This window comes from Manis javanica, chromosome 12, assembly GCF_040802235.1.
Source record: "Manis javanica isolate MJ-LG chromosome 12, MJ_LKY, whole genome shotgun sequence".
Taxonomy (NCBI): Eukaryota; Metazoa; Chordata; class Mammalia; order Pholidota; family Manidae; genus Manis; species Manis javanica.
The window spans coordinates 86,686,067-86,708,055 of NC_133167.1; the positions used below are offsets into that span (position 1 = coordinate 86,686,067).

A 21,989-nucleotide genomic window follows, 5' to 3' on the forward strand; every position below is an offset into this window, starting at 1 on the left:
TGAGTATGCAACTCACTAAGGGAATTTCAACAGATAAGTATTAACTATAAAAAATATAAACTTAAAATCCAGAAGTGAAAAGAACAATAATGACATGAAAAATTAGTTGGAAGTTCTCCAAAGAAGATGGAATATCAGAAGCCAAAAGACATGAACTTGACAACAGAAAAATGAGAGTCATATAACCTGTGGAGCAGAGAGAAAAAAGGGTGAAGAAAAATGAAGAAAACCTGACAGACATGAGAGGGAATATTAAGTGGAAAAACAGGTCTAATTAGATTGCAAGATAAAGAAAAGAGAGACTATGGCAGGAAAAAAATTTGCAGGAACATGCTGATTTTTTTCCAGATTTGACAGAAAATATTTACTTACAGATTCAAGATGCTCATCAAACTACAAGCAGATACGTAGATAACCACTTTCATGCGCAGGATAAAACCCTCCAAAGCCCCAAGATAAAGAGACAAATCTTGATTGTAGCCTAAAAAAGGCATATTAGATACAGGACACAGGGATACAAAATATGGCTGACTCCTCATCACAAAAAGTGGAGGTCAGTACACCTAAGAATGACAAATTAAAGGTGCTGAAGGAAGAAGAAGTTACCAGTCAAGAATATTATACCCAAATACATTATATTTTAAAGTGGAAGCAAAGTTGTTTTCAGTTAAGCAAAAGCTGAGACAGTATGTCACCAGTAACTTGCACTACAAGAAATTCTAAGAATTCAGAGTTCTTCAGCCTGAAGGACCAAGGCAGTAGATGACCAGTGCGATTACAGAAAGGAAGATGAGCATGGAAATGGTAAATATGTGAGTAAATATAAGTAATTATATGTATGCTTTTCCTTTTCTGCCCTTAATTTCACTAACTACATTGTATACATGTACATCTATGTATAGGCATGGATGTGTATAAGGATGATACATACATCCATATACACAAACATACACCTGCATATATGCACACATACATGAGTATATATCTATCTATACAGTAATGATGATAACACTAAAGATACAAGGGTAAATTGAAATACACTCTTGTGAGGTTTCTTTCATTTACTTGACAAAATAAGTACTAATCCTAAATAGATTATGGAATAGCAAGATACTTACTGTAAATTCCAGGGAAAATATTGAAATATTATGCAGGGAGGTATAGCCAAAAAACCAATAGAGAAATTAAAATGAAATATTAAACATATTTCACTAACAAAATAAGGTGAGAAAGGAAGAATAGAGGAACAAAGGATGAGACAAATAGGAAACAAACAGCAAAACAACAGATTGAAATGCACACATATTAATTATTATACTAAATGTAATTAGGCCAAACACTCTGATCAAAAGGCAGAGGTTGTCAGACTAGATAAAAACCAAGAACCAATTACATGCTATCTGTAAGAGGGAGATTTTAAGCCCAAAAAATGCCTTGTAAAGTAGAAAACAAAAGAAGGTAAAAGGATATAACAAGGAGCAGTACATGTAAGAGAGATACAGTGATAGTATTAATATAAAAAAGATAGTAATGCTTCAAAATGATAAAAAATAGATAAGGAAGGTAAAACAATAAATACATGTACATTTATAAAAATACATTTACACACACACATATCAGATCTTAAAATTTCATGAAGTAATCACTAATGAACTAAAGGGAGAAACTGAAAAATCCACTCTCATATTTGGAGATGTATTTCACATTTTTCAGTAACTAATAGAACCACCAGAAACAAAAATCAGAATGTAGAAGACATGGACAGTACTATAAACTACATTAATATAATTGATACTTGAATCACTATATTTAACAAGTATAAACATTTTTTTCAAGTGTACTTGAAATATTCATCAAGATAGATTATTCTGTGCCATGAAATAAATCTCAATATATTTATTTTGTGTTAAGAATTAAATTAGAAATCAAGAATAAGATATCTATCACTTCTAAACTAGGCATCTAAATGGTCTGTAGCTCAGAGAAGTCAAAAAGGTAATTGGAAGTATTTTAACTGCATGCACATGAAAACATGCCATATCAAAATCTTTTTGAGATTCAGCTAAAATTGTGTTTTAAGGAAAATCTACAGCTTTAAATGCTTATAACAGAGATGAGGAAAGATCTAAAATCAATTATTTAGAATGCTATTTTAGGGAAATAAAATGCTAATCTAAATTAAATCAGAATTAAGTAGAAAAAAAGAATGACAACGCTGAAAGCAGAAATCAATGAAGTAGAAACCAGAAAATGAAAACCAATGAAAATAAAAGCTGGTGCTTTGAAAAAAATCAATACACTTGATAAAACTCACTGTGTTAATCAAAGAACAATGAGACAAAAAACAAATTACCGGTATCAGGAATGAAAGAGGGGTATTACTACATATCCTACATGTGTTATTTTTATTGCTCTTTTAGGAATTTCTTTATATAAGAGCATGTCATCTGCAGAAACAGTTTTACTACTTCTTTTCTGATTTGGATGCCTTTTACTTCTTTTTTATCTAGTTGCTCTGGCTAGGACTTCAGGACTATGTGGAATAGAAGCAAGAATGGACACTTTTGTCTTGTTTCTGATCTTAGAAGAAACTTTTTCAGCTTCTCATATGAAGTATGATGTTCCCTAAGGCTTGTCATATATGGCCTTTTTTATGTTGAGACATGTTCTATAGCCAAATTGTTGAGCGCTTTTGTCATGAAGGGGTGTTGAATTCTGTAAAATGCTTTTTCTGCATCGCTTCAAGGGATTACATAATTTTTACCCTTAATTCTATTAATGAAGTACACCATTTTTTGATTTCTGTATATTGAATCATCCTTGCATCCCAGGGATAAATCCCACTTGATCATGGTATATGATCCTTTTAATGTGCTGCTAAATTTTGTGTCCTAGTATTTTGTTGAGAATTTTTGCATTTATACTCTTCAGGGATACTGACCTATAATTCTCTTCTCTCTGTCTTTGGTATCAGGACACTGCTGTTCCTGCCTCTTCGATTTTTTGGAAGAATTTGAGGAGAATTAGCATTAATTATTTACATATTTCATAGAATTCACCTGGGAAACAGTCTGGTCCTAGAATTTTCTTCGCTAGGAGGTTTAAAAACAAATTCAATCTCTTTAGTTGTGATTGGTCTCTTTAAGTTTTCCATTTCTTCATGATTCAGTCTTGGTAGGTTTTCTGTTTCTAGGAAGTTATCCATTTCTTCTAGGTTATGAAATTTGCTGCCATGTAGTAGCCTCATATGATCCTTCATGTTTCTGTGGTGTCAGTTTTAGTGTCTCTTTCCTTCATGATTTCATCATTTTGAGTCCTGTCTCTTTCTCTTGGTTAGTATAGCTAAAAGTTTGCTATTTTGTTTATCTTTTCAAGAACTCTTAGTTTCATGGATATTTTTCCCCATTGTCTCTGTAATCTCTGCTTCATTTATTTCTGTTCTGATCTTTGTTATTTCCTTCCTTCTACTAACTTGGGCTTAGTTTGTTCTTTTTTAATTCCTTTAGGTGTAAAGTTAAGTTGTTCATTTGAGATCTTTCTTTTTTCAATATAGGCATTTATAACGATAAATTTACATCTTTGAATTGCTTTTACTGCATACCATATGTGTTGGCATGTTTTTGTTTTTGTTTATTGCAAGATACTTTCTGGTTTCCCTTTTATTTCTTCTTTGCTCTGTTGGTGGTTCAAGAGTGATGTTTAACTTCCAAACTTTGGGACTTCTCCAGTTTTCCATCTGTAACTGGTTTCTAGTTTCATACCATTTTGGTTGGAAAAGACAGTAAATATCATTTCAATATTTTAAGTTTCTTAAAACTTGCTTTGTGGGCCAACATATATGTTCTAGCTTGGAGAATGTTTCATGTGTGGTTGAGAAGAATGTGTATTTTTTTCTTATTTGACATAATGTTCTATATATGTCTTTAAGGTCCATTTGGTCTGTAATTTTATTCATGGTCACTATTTTCCAATTGAATTTTTCCAGTTGCTCCATCCAATGTTGAAAGTATGGAATTAAAGTTCCTTACTACTATTGTCTACTTCTCCCTTCAGTCTGTCAATATTTGTTTTAACTTTCTGGTGTTCGAATATTTGGTGTACATATAGTTACAAGGGTTTACTCCCTTGAAGAACTGACCTCTTTACCAATATATAATGAATTTATTTGTCTTTTATGACTGATTATACTGAAAGTCTATTTCATCTGATGTAAGTAAAGCAAAGCCTACTCTCTTTTGGTTACCATTTTCATGGAATGTCCTTTTCTTCCCTTCCCTTTCAGCCTAGGCATGTCCTTAAAGCTAAATTGAATTTCTTGTAAGCACCATATTGCTGGATCTTGTTTCTGATCCATTTGCCATTCTATGTCTTTTGTTCAGCAAAAAAACATTTATATTTTAAGTAATTGTTGATAGGTAAGGACTTTTTATTGTTATTTTGTTTGTTGTTTTCCTTTTTAAATTTTTTTTCCTTGCTTCCTCTCTTGCTGTCTTCCTTTAGGATTTTTTTGTCGTGGTATGCTTTCATTCATCTCTCTGTGTCTTTTGTGTATCTACTATAGAGTGCTTCTTTGTGATTATCATGAAGCTTATATAAAACACTTTTATAGACATGACAGTCTACTTTAAGCTGAAAACAACATACCTTCAATCACATACAAAAGCTCTACATTTTACATTCTCTTCCCACACATTTTATGTGCTGTTATACTTTGTCTCTTTTTTTATATTGTGCATCCTCTTACAAATTATTGTAGCAATATTACTGTATAATACTGTTGTCTTTTAACCTTTGTGCTAGAGGTAAAAGTTATTGCCACCATTATAGCACTAGGGTATTCTGAATTTGACTATATTTTTACATTTACCAGTGAGTTTTACACTTGCATATGTTTTCATGAGTTAGTGTCCTTTCATTTCAATTTGATGAACTCCTTTTAAGACAGGTCTAAAGGTGATAGACCTCCTTAGCTTTTATTCATGTGGGAATGTCTTTATCTCTTAATTTCTGCAGGACTGTTTTGCCTGGTATAGTTTTATTAGTTGGTAATTTTTTTGTTTCAGTATTTTGAATATATCATCCCACTCTGGGTTTGCATGATTTCTGCAGAGAAATCCACTGAGAGCCTTCTTGGTTCCTTTGTATGTGATGAATAATTTTTTTCTTGCTGCTCCAAAATTTTTCCTTTGACTTTTAACTTTTTGATTTTAATTTGTTTTACAGTAATCTTCTTTGAGTTGTTCTTGACTGGGTTTTTTAGCTTTCTGTTCCTGGCTATCCATATCTCTCCAAAGATTTGAGAAATTTTCAGCTATTATTTATTTAAATAATCTTTCTGCTCCTTTCTCTCTTTTTTCCTTCTGGGGCTCCCATAATATCAATATCATTTGCTTGATGATGTCCTATAACTCCTGTAGACTTTCTTCACTCTTTTTTCTTTTTGTTCCTCTGACTGGCTAATTTCAAATCAATAGTATTCCAGTTTACTAAATCTTTCTTCTGCAGGAGTGATTCCTTTGTTGAATTCATTTACTGAGTTTTTCCTTTCTTTTAACTGTTATCTTCAATAAAGGATTTTTGCTTGGCTCCTTTTTTGTGTTTTCTAGTTCTTTAATTATTTTCTTGTATGTTTTCCTGATTTCACTTAGTTGTTTGTGCTCTCTCGCATTTCACTGAGATGATTAGCTTGAATTTCTTTTGAATTTTTGTAAGGCAATTCATAGATCTCCATTTCTTTGTGGCTGATTACTGGAGCTCTGTTAGTTTCCTTTACTGGTACCATAGTTGCCTGATTCTTTTTGATCCATGCAGTCTTCGGTTGGAGTCTGTGCAGTTGATAAAGCAAACAGCTCTTGGTTGGAGACCATTTACAAGGTTGTTTTCTGGATCTGCAGTTGATGAGCTTGTTACAAGGGTCTTATGCAGGCATGGTCCCTGTCTGGTTCCTGGGTATATGGGACTCCCTTCGGTGCCTTGTTCAGTAGTCACACTCAGACAAGGGTCTGCTTCAGGGTCTACAGCTGGCTACTCAGACAGTGGCTCGTTATCACATTTGTGGATGGGTGTGATTCCTAGGAGGGCTCCTGCCAAGGTGGATCCCTGTGTAGGTGGTATACACCCTGACCTTTGAGTGGCTGGAATTGAGTCCCAGGGCTGTTTTAGGGTCTACAGTCTAGATTGAGGTTTGCAGATCTGGCTCTGGAGGCACAGATAGGTATGTATCCTGCCAGGGCCCTGGGTGGGCTCGACAGCTCTCTGCCTGTGGCTGCAGGGGCTTGATCCAAGTATGGGGCCATGTTGGGGTCTTCTTAGGCACAGTCTGGAACATCTCCTGCTTGGTCCCTGTGATATCAGTGATGCTTGGTGAAATATGGCTGGTACGAGCTGAAGCTGTCCCCGGAAGTTGGGCCCTTTTTTGATCTTCAGGAGCACAGGTGGGAATGTGTCCTGCTGATTCCCTGGTCCAGCAGAACTGCTGATAGACTAGCCGTGAGGAGGCTGGAGTCAAGTATAGGATCCCTTCAGGATCTCCAGGGCCATAGACAGGAGGGTCTCCTGCTGGTATCTTTGCCAGCAGGACTGTTAGTAGACTGTGGCTGAGAGGAGGCTGGAACATAATATGGGGACCCTTCTGGACTCTCAGACACAGAAGGGCATGTTCCCTGTTTGGTCCCAGGGCGAGTAGGACAGTTTAGGGTCCCTTTGAGGGGGCTAAAGCTGAGTATAGGCCCTGTCCTGGGTCTACAGTGTTGTGGATAGGATTGTCTCTTGCTAAGTCCCTGTGCCTGCAGAACGGACTGATGGTGAACTGTTGCTCATAGGGGCTAAATCACAGTTACATGGTACTTTCAAAATCAACAGTCAAACTGGCATTTCCTCTCCCCGGACTTACATCACAGATCCCTCTGCCACCAGCAGCCAACCAGGAGGCCACGCAGAAAGTGATAGCTGGCCCCAACTTCTGTCCCTCCTGTCATCCTTTCTCCTGTAGGTGCTGCAGCACTCCGGGTGCTGCACCTTGTAGATCTGGAAGAGAATCAGATGTGAGCATAATGTCATCAATATAATGATACAGGTGCACTGTCGGCAGTTTCTCCCATGCTGCCAAGTTCTGGGCTACAAGTCCATGATATATGTTGGAACTGCAGAGGTGTCCCTGCAGATAGACAGCGAACATCCTCGGCCACCCTTCCCACATGAAGGCAAACTGTCCCTGGATCTCCTGTGTTATGTCAATAGAGAAGAAAGCATTAGCAAGGCCCTCAACATGATGTGTCACACCAGGGAAGTAAAAGGACTATGAGTGCACATTATGATGTCCACCTTCTCCAGCTCCTCTAGGGTTTCTCCCATTTCTTTGTGCCCCCTGGCAATACATACTGCTTAGCATTTGTCACTTGCCGAGGTACAGACAGAGCTATGGGCGAGTGCTTAGCAAGTCCCCTCCGAGCTGCCTTTACCACACAAATCCTCAGTCGGAACTCACCTGCAGTGGTCTGTAACCACAGGTCCTGCAGGGTATCCAACCCCAAAATATATTCAGGGATTGGAGAAATATACACAGTGTACTGCTTTGGGGGTAAATGCCCCATTCCCAAGGTATTTTGGGCTTTCTTCACTCTAACTGCCTTACCCCCATAGCATATATCACAGTGGGGGTCCCAGGAAACCACTCAGGGTTACCATAAATCAAAGAACATTCAGCTCCGGACTCCACCAGTGCCAGAACACATTGTACATTCACTGGCGACCAGTGAATTGCTAACTGTACATGTCATGTGGCCTCCAGTCCTCACCACGCCCACAAGGTGGAGGCCTTGACATCCCCCCCCACCAAGTCAAACCGCAATCCCCAATCACCCTCCTGTGGAGTCAGGGACCATGGAAGTCCTGCAGGGACATGGGCCAGAGGACAGGCTTTGCCTCTGGTTTCCGTGTCTTGTACTTCAGTGGCTTGGACCACTGCTTTGGCTTTAATAGGTGCCACAGTTCTAGGAAGATCCTACTAGGCTCTCCATGGAGTATTTCTTACACTGCCCCTGCCTTTATCAAATCAACCCATAATCTGGGTCCTCAAGACCTTCACAGGGCCCTGTAAACCTCTTTCAGCCGCGGACCATACTTCCTTCTGAGCTCTTCTGATTTCAGCCTCCCCCAGATCTGAGCGGCAGGAGTGACCTCACTTACGGGTTTTCCTACGTGGAGGAGCAAGAACAGTCACTAGGGACCCAGAGAAGGATGGAGGAGCTGTACGGAGCACCAGAGTCCTCATCCCCGTGGTGAACAACTCCTCACAGGGGCCCTGTCAGTCCACATAACAGCTCTCTTAGTAACTTTCCATGCCCAGCTCCCCAGCACCTGCTGGAGTGATGCACGTGTTTTCCAACTAGCAGGGAAATAAGGCAACTCACTCTGATTAGGCCAAACTGCCCTTAGGGCTGCAGTCAGGCAATCCAAAAGTACATCATTTCCTGGTGCTCATGGGCATTTTGTATCCTCTGCCAGAGAGATGGGTGAGTCATAAGGGAAGCCACTTTATTCATTTTGGACCCAGACGGAACAATGCCCTCTACACCTAAACCCCAAAGATGCAAAAGCCATGTACACAGAGGCTCCAGCTCGGCCTGGGTATAGTCACTGAGCGTGGAGTGCTCGACAGTGGGGTGGGGTCTGCTCCACTCAGCGAGGAACCCGCGGTTCGCGTAACAAATCAGGCAGGCCTTCAGTATGGGAGAGTTGGTGCCTCAGGCAGCAGGCTCAGCAACAGCTCTGTCCTTGGTCCCACCCCGTCATTGTCCCCTGCACCTCCTACCCTGCTGTCTGCTGTCTCCAGGGCTGAAGGCACCACCCCTTCCTTCACCACCCCCATGGGCTCTCTATGTCCTGTTTTTCTGCTGTCCCGTCCTGTGCCACCAGTGTCTCTCAGCAGTGGGAGCTGTTTTCTTTCCCTTCTCAGACCACCCCACAACTCATCTTCCTGGACTCTTGCCATTGGAGGACATTTCTCTCAGTAACCCTTTCTAATGCTGCAAGAAGCAACCACCCCACTTTTCCTGCCATCTCATGGCCACTCAGTTCCCGAGTCCCTGATTTTACCTAGGGTTGACTCCACGGCCTCCAGTGTCCCCATTTTTCCCAGTTTCGGGGGAGAGGCCCACTCCTCCAGGAGGCACTTTCCCGCAGACACCATCCCCACTGTGGGATCTCCAGGTGAAGCCTCGCCATCCACAGGGGAATACCTGCCACCCCTAGGGGGGGTCCCCAGATGTATCCCCACCACCTCTAGGGAACTAAGTATATCCACACCATCTAAACAAGCAGTCCACACCAACAGGGAACCATGAGGACCAATTTCAGGTTCACCAGATCCTGCCAACTATGCCAGATATAGCCTTGGAGGGATAGATGTTCCCAGGCCAGGGCAAGTCACCCTATGAGACTGCAAAACCGAAATCAGTCAAGAGAAAGGGCAGGTAGGGAGAAAGGCGTTCATTTCTTACAGTCGCTAGCCAGGCTCAGCACCATCCAACTCCTCCAGCCACGGCTGATGCTCTCCTTCCCCTGCCCGTCCGTTCTAGCAGGAACTTTTCCAGATGCCAGACCAGGAATGTTACATACCAGGAATGGAGGGGAGGAGAGAATGGCCATTTCCTCTCCACCCCTTGTCCTGGAGGTTGCAAGACCCTGCACTGGTTACAACCATTGATCTGTAAATGGACTTAAAAGGACTGCTGGATTCCTTACGGGAAGAGATAACCACACCGAGAAGCAGATATCCAACCAAGAGATTTATTTAGCGGCAGCTACGTGGCTGCCCGTGAGAGTGAGAGCAGTAGCGCGGGCTGGGGAGCTTTGGCTTCTATACCCTATTAAGGCACTGGCACCAGCTAATTGGCTATGGAGTCATTAGGGTTAGCTGGTGGGACTTTATTGGTCTGCGTCACAGGTGTTCACTTGTCGTGAGTGGGAAGCTGAACTTAATTCTGGGAAAGTGAAACTTAATGGCCACCACCTTAGATGGAAGAGTGTGGGGGTTGGGCACCAATTTTACTAACAGGACTATGGCTAGGTAGGAGGTTCTGGAAATTCTGCATTGACCCCCTTAGCTCTGTGCCCTCTGGAGCTTACACACAGGTTAGAGGAATGTAACAGTAGATTTATACTAACTAGATGAAGCACTTGTGAAGTGCCAGGCCATCCAAGCCTTCTTTCTTCCCAGGGTAACTCCTTCAATGCTCTCTGTGACCTCACGTAGTCAAGACCCTACGATGATGGCCAAGGGACAGGTGGAGAAACTGTGCTACCAAGGTCGGTGACTCACCCACAGTCAAATGCCTACTAAGTGGTTAAAGCGGGATGTTGAAAATGAGCTAGTAGCTCCTTATTATGTAATCATTACCACGACATTTGTTCCGTAAATATGTCACACCATGAACAAAACGGATGAACATATCCATTTTGTTGCTGCATCCAAACCCCACTGCCTTATGTCTGAAAAACAGAATATGTGCGTAGAAGCCGTGACACATACACACTGATATGGGCTACCAAGCTCACTGCCCTGGGCAGTGTCAGGACCCTTTAGTACAGAAAGCATGAAAAGTGGGGAAGTGACTGGTTGTCATGAAATGTGGCTGTGACAGCACATCCCCTTGGCTGTGCTGTTCACACCACACAGTGGTCGCAGGGTATGTGCTTCCTAGGAGGGATTACTGGGTTCAGCATACAAGGCTGCCCACCACATATGTCAACGGGAGGCCCTAGGGTATGGTCCTCAGAGAACGGAGACCTCTGTAAGGTGGATGCCTTGGAAGTAGATGACAACACCTGGGTCTCCTGTCATTGCCACCCCCTTCAAGGTGCACACATGAAAATGGCCTAGAGGCAGGGGTGACTTGCTCAAGATCACATGGCCCGAACCCAGGCCTGACTTGCGTGTTATTCAACGCTCCATGCCAACCCTGGTTGGCATTGTTCCATCTCTGAGCCTGTGTGTCAGACACACATGACACCAGCCCCCAAGAGTTGGAGGTGTCATCCATATATCCCTGAGGATGTACCTAGGGAGGAATGTCTGGCATGACCCTGCCTGTGCAGGTTGGGACATTGGGTAGCTCCTGGGAGGCACTGTGGGTTCAGCAGGACAGGGAACTGGTGAGAAAAAGAGGTCTGAGCTCAGCTCGTCTCCTCAGAGCTGGGACCCTAGGGACATTGCCAAATAGTGAGGGGAGGGTTCTGGTGGAGATCTGTGTAGTCATGCATGGCAAGGGGTCCGGGAGGATGGGCAGTCAGCAGCCCAGAGGGGCATGTGGGCGTGTCTGAATGCAGGGAGGGGCCCATGAAATGGAACCTTCATGTCACTGATGACACGCCCAGTAGAACCTGAATTGTGACCTGGTGCCCAGTTCCTGGTCACAGACCCCAGTCCTGCTCACTTGACCGGAGACGCTCGACAGAGCAACATACGGTCTTGTTGTGCAGAGCCTTCTGAAGGCATGGAAGTCAGGGAAGCAAACAGGGGCGGTCTTCCTGCTCGCTGTGGGCGTTGGCTCAGAGACCACCTCCAACGCCTCTGTCCGTGTTGTCCAAGGAACCCCGAGGTAACACAGGGCACCCCAGAGCAGGCCACCCCAGGTCCAGGCCCCAAGTGTGACCCATCCCGGGATGACCTTCCCCCCGGCCCCTTCTGTGTGCGTGCGGTGGGTGTGGGGTATGGGCAGGACTGAAGGCTGGGGAGGAGGGGGGCCATTTCTGGGTGCCAGCATGTTGTGAGGTGGTGGCCCCCTGGTGGGGCAGTCAGTGTCACACCTCTGGTCTCATCATTCAGGACATGGAGGTGAGTGTTGGGACCAGGTACTTCCACGCACGTGTTAGTCCTGAGCCCAGGGTTTGTCCTCTCCTTCCCTCAGTGACCAGTCGTATGCAGATGACCCTGTGTGCCTGATGTCAGGGGCAGGGTCTGAGGCCCACATTTCCTGAGGGGAGGTCCAGGCAGCCCCAGGTGGCACCTCCCAAGCTACTAGGCACTAGCTTTTTGGAGCTCCACCCAGGGGAGCGTGGAGGAGCTGGTGGATGGATTCACCTACTCCATCTCTCTAGGCCTGGGGCAGGCTGTCTACACCCAGGACCCCGTTCCAAACCTGGCAATCTGCCAGGGGCTTCCCCACGAGAGTGGTTGACAGTCCCACTCCAGAGGGCCTGGAGTCTCATTCCCTGGGGGCACCCCTTCCCTCTCCTTGATCGCACCCCAGAGGGCTGGGGACTCTCGGGTGAGTTGCAAACCTCCCTCGTCCTGGTGGTTCCTGGGTTTCCCACTGACGATACACCCCCTGCCCCTTTCAGCATGAAGAGGAGTCAACTCTCCATGCAAATAAGATCCACAGGGGGAGGGCTCCCTGGACAGGTGTGAGGACGGCACAAGAGACACCTGTGCTGGAGCTACGGCCGGTGTCACCTGCTTCAGCCCTGGGGCCCGGAGCACCTGCCGGAATGGCACCGGGCCTGGCAGAGCCAGTGCCAGGTCCAGAGCCCACCAGCCCCTGTGCGGCGATCTCGGACATCCCGGGAGTGGTCTCGGGCCCCGAGGTGGAGCCCCATGAGCCTTCAGAACCCAGCAGGTGACCCATCTTTGGATTCCCACAGGCGGGCTGATGACTGGGGACTTCTTATTTGGGAGGATGGGAGAGGATGGGGTCCCGGGACACACAGGGTCAGGAAGGGGGAGGAGCAGTTGCCTGGACAGGCAGGGGAATGCAGAGTGGCCAGGCCCACACAAGGGTGGGCTGGGACGGCAGTGTGGCTGGGAAGACCAGGCTTCACACTCTTCCACCCCCAGGCCTTCCCCCAGCCCCAGGATGGGCCAGGCTAGGCGCCATGCCTGGGAGCCCAATGATGTGACCAGCGTCCTCCATGGCAGCGTCCACCACTTGGCCCAGGAGGAGCACCTGGGGCCCACTGTGGCAGAGCCGGAAGGTGAGGGGTTGCAGCCAGGGAACCGTCTAGGGTGGGCTTCCTGGACCAGGGTTGCCTGCAACGCAGTGAGGGCTTTTCTGTCATTGTAAGGTGTGGGGAATCAGCCCCGGGGTGACCCTTTCTCTGTGTCCTCCCTGCTCCAGAACCACGGCAGACGCAGCTGGCTCCAGAGACACAGGGAGGGCCGGCTTCATGGCTAGAGCCAGTTCAGGAGCTCCCTGAGACCCCTGTGCTGGAGCTACGGCCAGTGTCACCTGCGTCAGCCCCCGCAGAGCCGGAGGACGTCCCAGCAGTGCCCTCAGCCCCACTGCCGAGCCCTGAGCTTGAGCCCCATGAGCCCTCAGGCACAGGGCCCAGGGCACCTGCCAGAATGGCACCGGGCCTGGCAGGGGCAAAGCCAGCTCCAGAGTCCACCCTCCTGGCATTCCCCCCCCGCCTGGTTGCCGAGCAGCTGACCCTGATGTATGCGGTGAGTGGAGCGGGATCGAAGTTGGGGTGGGCCTTCCCTGTGCCATGCGCTGCCCCAGACCTGCTGTCCCGATGTGCACTCCTGTGATCTGGGCCCACATGCCACCTTCCCACCATATGCCCTGAGAAACTCTCCTCACCCCCAAGCCTTCACTGACCACACGGACAGTAGGGCTGGCACTTAGGGATCCTTGCAGACCAATGAGAAATAGCAGAAGGAAGGTGGGCAGGGCCTGGCTGGGGTGGGAGGGGCAGTGTAGTAGAGGGGTGCTCAGAGAGGTGCTGCCAGGGCCTTAGGTCCTCAGGCCATTGGCTGGCAGGCCTCCACAGCCTCCGCACTTCAGAGGCCCCTGCCATGTACCTGACAGACAACAACAAAGGCCTGGTTGGAGTTGTTTTGGGGGTAACTGCACCTGAGTGGGTAGCGGGATCCACGGGGTGACAGAATGGGAGGCAGATGCCCCAGGACGTGCAGGCATGAGCTGCCTTGTGCTGCAGGGAGGAGGTGAGGGAGGATGCCTGTTCTCAGTGAGGCCCTCTGTTCCCCACCATTGTGGGGTCCAGTGCATCCGTTCCCGGGTGCCTCAGTGGATGGAGTCCGAAGCCTGGACTGCCATAAGGCTCACACCACATCCTCAGTGGCCTGGGCTCCAGCTCTGACTGGTAACCACCTGGGCCCAGGGGCACCGTGGACACAGCTAAATGACACCCCCTTGCCATCCCCAGGAACTGTTCACCAAGGTGGCAGTGGACGACCGCATGACCCGCTGCGGGAGCCAGTCATACAACGGAAACGTTGAACACCTGGCCTCCACCAATAAGATCATAAAACAATTTCATGATGCAGCCAACATGGTCATCTCCTCCTGCCTCGGGGCCCCAGGCATGACGGCGCGGGACAGGGCCCGAGTGGTAGAGTTCTGGATCCAGGTGGCCAAGGTGTGCCATGGAACAGCCCCCAGGGTCCATCCTGGCATGTTGGGACCTTCTCCCCTCCTTGGCCAACTCTCAGGATGGAGTCCTACAGTCTGACCCTGCCTGGTCCCTGGGCCCCTCCTGCCAGGGACGTGCTGACCTGGACTCGCAGGCCCCGAGGGTGGGACAGCCATCCCTGGCCCCTTCCTTGGGTTGAGATACAGTCCTCCACCCAGGAGGGCTGCTCAACAGGTACTGGGTGTGCTGGGCTCCCTGGGTGCCTGTCTCCTTAAGGACAGGAGTTCATAGGGGGACAGAAGCAGGCCACGTTCTCAGCTCTGTCTTCCCTCCCAGGAGTGTCTGGACCTCGAGAATTTCGCACACCTCCATGCCATTCTCTTGGCCCTGCAGAGCCCTGCCATCAGTCGTCTGCAGTGCACCTGGGGACGTGTTTCCTGGTAGGTAGTCCTGTCACTAGGACCAGGGGACCTTAGTGGACCAGAGACACCACCCCTAGGTCTGGCAGTGTCCCCTCAGTCGGCTGGGGCTCCTGGGAGGCGGCAGACCCTGGGGACAGGGGCTTACAGGATGGCGGGCCCTCAGAGCCCCCGTGGGTTAGGCCAGCGGTTCCCCCTCAGGAATCGGGTTTCTTCGTCAGGTGTGGGTTGAAGCCAATGGGAGATGTTCAGCATGTGTTTTGCAGCAGGAGATCTCTGTCCCAAGGACAGCCACCTGTCCCAAAGCAGATCTGCCCCCAGGAGAACTGCAGGCCTCAGATTCCCCAGGACTAAGAGCCATGGTGGAAAGCCTCATGCAGGCTAGTGGAAAAGGGGTCCAACACCCCAAAGCCTCCACCTGTTGGCCACATGTCTCCCTCCTCTCTCCTCCCCTTAGGAAGAGCTCCAGGATGCATAAGAGACTTGAAAAAGAGAGGTGGCTTAACCGGAAGAGGCTCCTCAAGGTAAATGGAGGCTAGAGGTCTGGAGGGAGGGGATCCTTGGGGCAAGCCCTCTGCCGTGCTGTGGCCCAGCCTTGGGTGCTGACTCGAGGTGTGCATGGTGAGAGGGGACAGCTGATGGGAGAAGTAGGCTCCGCCTGGCCCCCAAGGTGTCCTGTTTGTCTCCCTCCCTGGCTCCACTTGACTGGGGGCCTGACATCCAGCGAGGACCCAGAGGACAGGCTCCTGTCAGGGCTGGGGCTAGGGCTGGCACTGGGCTGGCAGCAGGGGTGGGGCCTATGGCAGAGCAAGGTCAGCCCCTCCCCAGGGCCCCCTGAGCCCATCACTGCCCCTCTGAGGCCTCAGGCTCCTCATCTGGTCAGGGAAGGTTGTCACCCTGGGGTGCGGGCCTCCCAGGTGAGCAGGGTCCAGGGAGCACAAGATGGCCTTCAGCTTTGTGCCCATCCCACCCGGTCGTGTGAGGGGAGCCATGGTGATAGCCAGGTGACAGTGAGTGTTCAGGGCACCCTGGGAGGCAAAGGGAACTCCCCTGACACTCTGCAGGTGAGGAAGCCTCTCAGGACGGCCGGCAGTGGCCCAAAGACACCCATGAGTATAAGTGTGTGCTGGAGCTGCGATCGCCCTCAGCTGAGAGCCTGCTGGGGGTGGGGACAGCACAGCACCAGAGGACTCAGGCGAGGCATCCACCAACCAAGCTCTGATTTGTGGGAGGCCATGTGGGAGGGGAGCATGAGCACACCTGAGTGACCTGGACCTTGCAGGAGGCGACTTCCATGGTGACGCAACAGCATCGTTTCCTCCGGGAATCTGAGGATAGGCAGGAGGTGAGAGTGGCCTGGCCAGGGTCATGGCTGTGGGGGAGACCCTGTACTTGCTGCTGGTGCCACCAGCCCTGAACTGCCAGGACTGGGGTGAACAGGAGGGAGAGAGCAGCTGGGTACAGAGAGAAGTTGGAGGACGGGTGCAGGGACCACGGGTCTTGGGATTGGCCAAAAGCCAGCCCTGGGAGGGACAGGAGAGGAGAGCAGGGCAAAGGGAGGGCGTGGGAGGAAGCACAGGGTGGTCCAAGGGGAGCTAGGGGCTGCGAGTGAGGGGTTCAGGAGAGGCTCTATGGGCTCCCCTGAGGTAGACGGGGCACCTCCCCACCCCAGTGGCACAGCATGGTCCCCATCTTCGGATTGTTCATGGCTGGCCTCCTGGTCCTAGTCAAACCCCTGGAACAGAATGATGGGAATGAGGCCAGAGGGGCACAGGGTGTGCAGGATGGTGAGCTCTGAAGAGGAGAGAGACCCTAGTGAGCTGGAGCTCTCAGCACCAGGCCACCCGCCTCTTGGGAGTCTCCCCTCCACCCCAGGGGCTGGGCTCCTTGGAGAGGGCAGCCAGAAGGACCCCCTGCCCCCCTTAAGCCCCAGTCCCAGCCCCAGGGCAGGTGGGGCTGAGGGCTACAGGCTGCAGCCTCTGAGCAGGATGGCCTCTCCCTCAGGCCCTGCCCAGGGGGAGGGATGTTGCTCCTTCAAGGCAGGAAGCACAGGAGGGGGCTGCCCGTGCCTTCCTGCCTGAGGCCTCAGTCTCCGTGTCATCAGAGAGACTTGCATGGGAAGCTTGGCCTCAGCTCCCCAGTCCAGTCCCTCCTCCTCGGTACCCCAGATCCTGGCCTAGGTCTGAGTGCTCCAACTTGAGAAAGGGTGGGGAGGTTTAGGCCTCATTCTGGGTGCAAGGGGCTGTTTCTGATGCACTTTGGCTGCCTTGGTGCCTTCCAGGGTGACGGGATGAGACGGAGTTGAGCTACTGTAACACCCCGCCACAGAAAGTGAGGGGGGGGTGCAGAGCCCCTGGGCAGGACCCTGTCCGGCCCAACCCCTGGGTCTGACATGTCTTGAGAAGGTTAACACACCCAGAGCTGAGGACACTCAAGGCTTTGTCGGGTGGGGGATGGGGGTGGCATCAAGATGGCCTTCCTGGAGGAGCAGCTAGAGACCCAACAGTGGGAACAGGCAGGGCTAGATAGCATTGGAGGGAAGGCAGGTTCCCACGGGAGCAAAGATCAGGGACCATCCCATTGCTCCGCTCCTCACGCCCCTCCTTGTGTGCATCCTGTCCTTCCTCTGCCGCAGGAAAGTTCCATCCTACGTGAGATGCTCATACACAAGTACGTGGCCATGACGCATCACCTGCAACCCGAGGAGCACTTCAGAGCCTTCTTCCAGGCCGTGGAGACCCTGGATGACCAGAAGAGGTGAGGCTGGGCAGGACTCACGTGTGGGTTCCAGCTGCTGGCAGGCTCTGGGAGAAGGGCCCCTGACATGTGGCTCCAGGGACTCACAGGTGCCCCTCTGTCCTGCAGATACACCCTGTCCTGCCAGCTGGAGCCCCCAGGCCAGAGGGCCGGCAGAAAGGGACTCTTGTTCTTCAGGTCCCGCAACATTTAAACTTAGTGGCCAGAGTCAGGTAAGTTTCTGGCCTGGGGCCATTCGCAAGGGGTGGGCTGCTCCCCAGCCTCAGGGAAGCTTCGGGCCATGCTGGGTGTGGGGGAGTACTAAAGACAGGTTGGGCTGGGATTCTGCTCCACCGCCGAACAGTCCTGTCAGGCTCAAGGGTGATTCCCCTCCCTCTCTGGGACCCAGTTTCCTCCTCTGTGAGTGGGTTATGCTCATGCGCCTCACTGTGACAGGGACCCCATGGGTGACGGTGATTAACAGGACCCTCTGCACAGGGCCAGGAGCACAGAGGGTAGTGAGGACAGGGTGGAAGCAGGATAACGGGGGGAACCTGGGATAACCTGCCTCTTCTGTTCACCTGCATGGCCCTGTAGCTGCTGTCATCAGGCCCACGACCCAGCTGGTACCCTGGCTGTGTGCGGAGGAGAGCTTCCCCTTTGGACTGGAGGCACCCGGCGCCCCAGGACCCTAGTCTGCTTCCTGCTCCTCTTCCTCCCGCTGCTCATCCTGAGCCTCTGCTGGGGCAGGTGCTCTTGCACCTCTTCCATCAGCAGACTTGGGCAGCTTCCCAGGCTGCTGCTGCAGGCTCAGGGACCCGTACGTAGCTGCAGCCAATGGAACAGACTGGAGAGCCCAGATATACATCCAAGTATATATATGGTCAATTAATACATGATAAAGGAGCCATGGACATACAATGGGGAAATGACAGCCTCTTCAACAGCTGGTGTCCGCAAATTGGACAGCTACGTACAAGAGAACGAAACTGAATTATTGTCTATCCCCACACACAAAAGTAAACTCGAAATGGATCAAAGACCTGAATGTAAGTCATGAAACTATAGAACTCTTAGAAGACAACATAGGCAAAAATCCCCTGAATATCAGCATGAGCACCTCTTTTCTGATTTCACCCATTTGCAGAGTATAACAACGAAGGAAAACTGAAAGAACAAAACAGCAACAGACTCACAGACTTCAAGAAGGGACTGGTGGTTACCAAAGGGGAGGGGTGAGGGAGGGCCGGTGGGGAGAAAGGGAGAAGGAGATTCAGGGGTATCATGATTGGCACACATGGTGTGTGGGGGGGAGCCGGGGGATAGACAGTGTAGCACAGAGAAGGCAAATAGTGACTCTGGCATCTTACTACACTGATGGGCAGTGACTGCAGTGGGGTATGGGGGGGACATGATAACAGGGGTGAATGTAGTAACCACATTGTTTTTTCATGTGAAACCTTCATAGGAGTGTACATCAATGATACCTTAATAAAGTAAGTAAGTAAATAAATAAATAATCTTACTTCTTGGCAAATAGTGAATCTGTGGCATCTTACTTCACTGATGGACAGTGACTGCAAAGGGGTATGGGGGGGAGTCAATAACATGGCTGAATGTATTAACCACATTGTTTTTCATGTGAAACCTTCATAGGGGTGTATATCAAGAATACTTTAATAATAATAATAATAATGAAGAATCTTACTTCTTAACTTCCTGGGTGTTAAAATTCAATCTCATCTTTAAGATGGGATCCTTCCTGCCTTTCACTATGTTGCCTGTGACTGGGTTTACTTGCCACATTAATTGCCCAGGTTATGTATTACTTGATTAGGGGCTGGAGGAGGAAAAGCAGCATCTGGGCAAAGTAAAAAATAAACTGGGCCTTTGAGCAGGCTAAAGTAAAGTTTACAATAGCCTCATTTAATTGACACAATGAAGACATGGGCCATGCTGAGGCATTTTTCTTATCTCGGGTATGTATGTTCAAACATTCCAGGCCAGGTTACTCCTGGCTCCTTAGTTTTAACTAATCTTCACTAAAGAATGCTTATACTCCTAGGTTGATATTTTACTTTGGAGAATTAACGTGACTCTGATTTTGCTTAATTGTTTAATAGGGAGTTTTGGTAGGGGTCTTTTACCGGAAGCCCACACGCTAGTCTGACTACACCCACGGTCCCTGTCTCAGAATCTCTGTGGCTAGTTATAAATTACTCAGCTGCAGACTACAAACCAAAATGACAGAAAGATATAAACTTTTAAATACAAGAAAATGCACTGTCAGTTCCGAGACCAAAGTAAAGAAACTTCATTCCCAAGTAGAAAAAACTGAGAGATACCTCATGAAACATTTTTTAATTTTAAAGGCGCTTCCTCCAGGCGGCCTCTCCCCTGCCGCCCCGACGCGGGTCACACTTGAATTTCAGCCCGCCCGGCCGTCGCCCTCGAGGCCCCCGCCTGATAAATCCACACAACGCAAAACGCCCCCCGGCCTCCCTGTCTGCACGGCCCGGTCCGGCCCGGCCTCCGCCTGCGGCCCCGTCCCGGGATGGCGGGAGCAGGGCGGCGCCGCGGGGCGGAGAGCAGCCCCGCTCACCAGCTGGGCACGGACGGAGGAGCAGCGGCTCCAGCGAGCCCCTCCCACGCTGCCCCGACGAACTTCGCCGGCCGCTTGGACGTCCGCTCTCGGCGCATCCGCTCCGCTCCCTCCCTTCCCGTGCGGCCCCTCCAGCGGGACGCGCCGACTCCCGATCCCCGGCCGGGCCCCGGGAGCCCACCACCCGCTTCGGCCGTTTCCCGGCCCCACGGGCCACGCGCCGCCCCCTCACCGGCTCCACCACGACCTCAGGCGAGGGCAGGGGACCCCGCGCCCCTTCCGGGTCCGGCTGCGCCCCGCAGCCACCTACCTTCCAGTCTGCAGGGCTGTCGCTGTCGCCTTCATCCCTGAAGTGGGTCCCGCTCTGGACCCTCCACCGCAGATCTGCAGCAGCGGGAGCCACTTCTCGGCCGAGCCCTCGACGGGCTTGGCGATGCGGTCGGCGTGGGACAGGTTGCCCCACGCGTTGCGCTGCGGCCCCTCAGCGGCCGCCGAGGCCGAAGGCACGCCCACGGCAGCGTAGGGGTTCCCGTTCGCGCCGCCCGACGGCGCCGGCTGGAGGTGGCAGAGCTCGACTGGCTGAAGTCCGGCCGGGGCAGCGGCTTGAAGTCCGGGTTGATCCTCACCACCTGGAGCGCTTCGGCCAAGGTGACCGCCGCCCTCCGCCGCCGCGGGAGAGCCGAGAAGCGGCGCCGTGATCCCAGCGGGCGTGAGGAGGCGATCCGAGGCTGGGGGGCGAGGTCGGTGCCGCCAGCGCACGCGCACCTAGAGGAAGGCGCAGCCGAGCACTTCGCGGACCCATCAACATCTGGACTCCGCCGGTTCCGCTGCGCAGACGGGACGGCAGGGCGCTCCTTCGGTCACAGCCAGCGGACCGAAGCATGCAAGGAGCCGCGAAAGGATCCTCTCCCGGCGGTATTCTCGATGCTACTAACTGGAATACGGTGGCGGCAGCTCCTGCAGCTACTACGCAGCCGTCGGACTTAGGTGTCTCCGCGAGCGCCCAATGGCTGCCTTCGCCGCGGCACCGGCCGCCTCTGACTGACGGACCCCGCGGCCAATGATCCCACGGCGCTGCGCTGGCAGCCACTGGGAGCGTGGCTGGGTGGGGCCGGGGCGGAGGCCGCGCAGGGCTGTTTTTTTTTTCACATCCCGGCTCGCCACCTGGAGACCGCTTCTGCTTTCCGGGCGCCTTCGGGTGTCTGATGCCCTCGACCGCGCGGCGCGCTGTGGCTGCCAGCCGCGGACCCGCGTGCAGGAGGCAGCGGCACTTTGCTTGCTGCTGAGGCGCGGGGCCGAGCGCTCGGGGAGCCGGGGAGCCCGCCGCTCCGCCTCTCCAGACCTCCGCGCGCGGCCGGGACGGCGAGGGGTTCCACTCTGTATAGTAGTGCCACAGCATTCTGTGTATTAATTTTGTATCCTGTAACTTTGCTGAATTCAGATATTATCTAGAAGTTTTGGAGTGGATTCTTTTGAGTTTCTATTATATACAATATCATGTCTTCTGCAAACAGGGACAGTTTGACTTCTTCCTTACCAATCTGAATAGTGGTTTTTATTTCTACCTGGCACAACTTCATTGGGTAATTGCCATTCATATTGAAGTGCTAAGGTAACTAAAGTACTACAGATAAGTAACATCAGGAATGTGCATTTTAAAATAAGTTATCCGGTCTTTTTCTTTGTATATATTTTTTTCAGATGGATTGCAATTACCGTGGATATGTTGCAGGTTTCCAAATTCTCTTATGTCTCTCAACACTTGTTCAGGACTCAGGTTGTAGCCTATATAAAGATATTCCATGGGCAGTATTAGGTCCTGGTAGTCTATGAGCTGACCCTGTTTTTCTTTACTTTTT

At 50.4% G+C, this 21,989-nt stretch overlaps 1 protein-coding gene across 2 annotated transcripts; it reads left to right on the top strand.

The window, feature by feature from the left end:
- Window positions 1-7,962: 7,962 nt before the first annotated feature.
- Window positions 7,963-20,434, top strand: LOC140845197 (ral-GDS-related protein-like). 2 transcript variants are annotated; one of them, XM_073218988.1, is made up of 12 exons: window positions 7,963-10,308; window positions 11,482-11,600; window positions 12,343-12,617; window positions 12,836-12,972; window positions 13,116-13,441; window positions 14,167-14,379; window positions 14,710-14,813; window positions 15,250-15,316; window positions 16,075-16,137; window positions 17,428-17,549; window positions 17,658-17,761; window positions 18,126-20,434. In XM_073218988.1, the coding sequence occupies exons 1-11, from the start codon at window positions 10,233-10,235 to the stop codon at window positions 17,740-17,742; spliced, it is 1,587 nt and encodes a 528-aa protein (XP_073075089.1). In that variant the 5' UTR covers window positions 7,963-10,232; the 3' UTR covers window positions 17,743-17,761; window positions 18,126-20,434. The 2 variants fall into 2 exon arrangements, with proteins under 2 accessions (XP_073075089.1, XP_073075090.1); XM_073218989.1 differs by lacking the exon at window positions 11,482-11,600 and having other exon boundaries at window positions 8,509-10,308.
- Window positions 20,435-21,989: the final 1,555 nt, after the last annotated feature.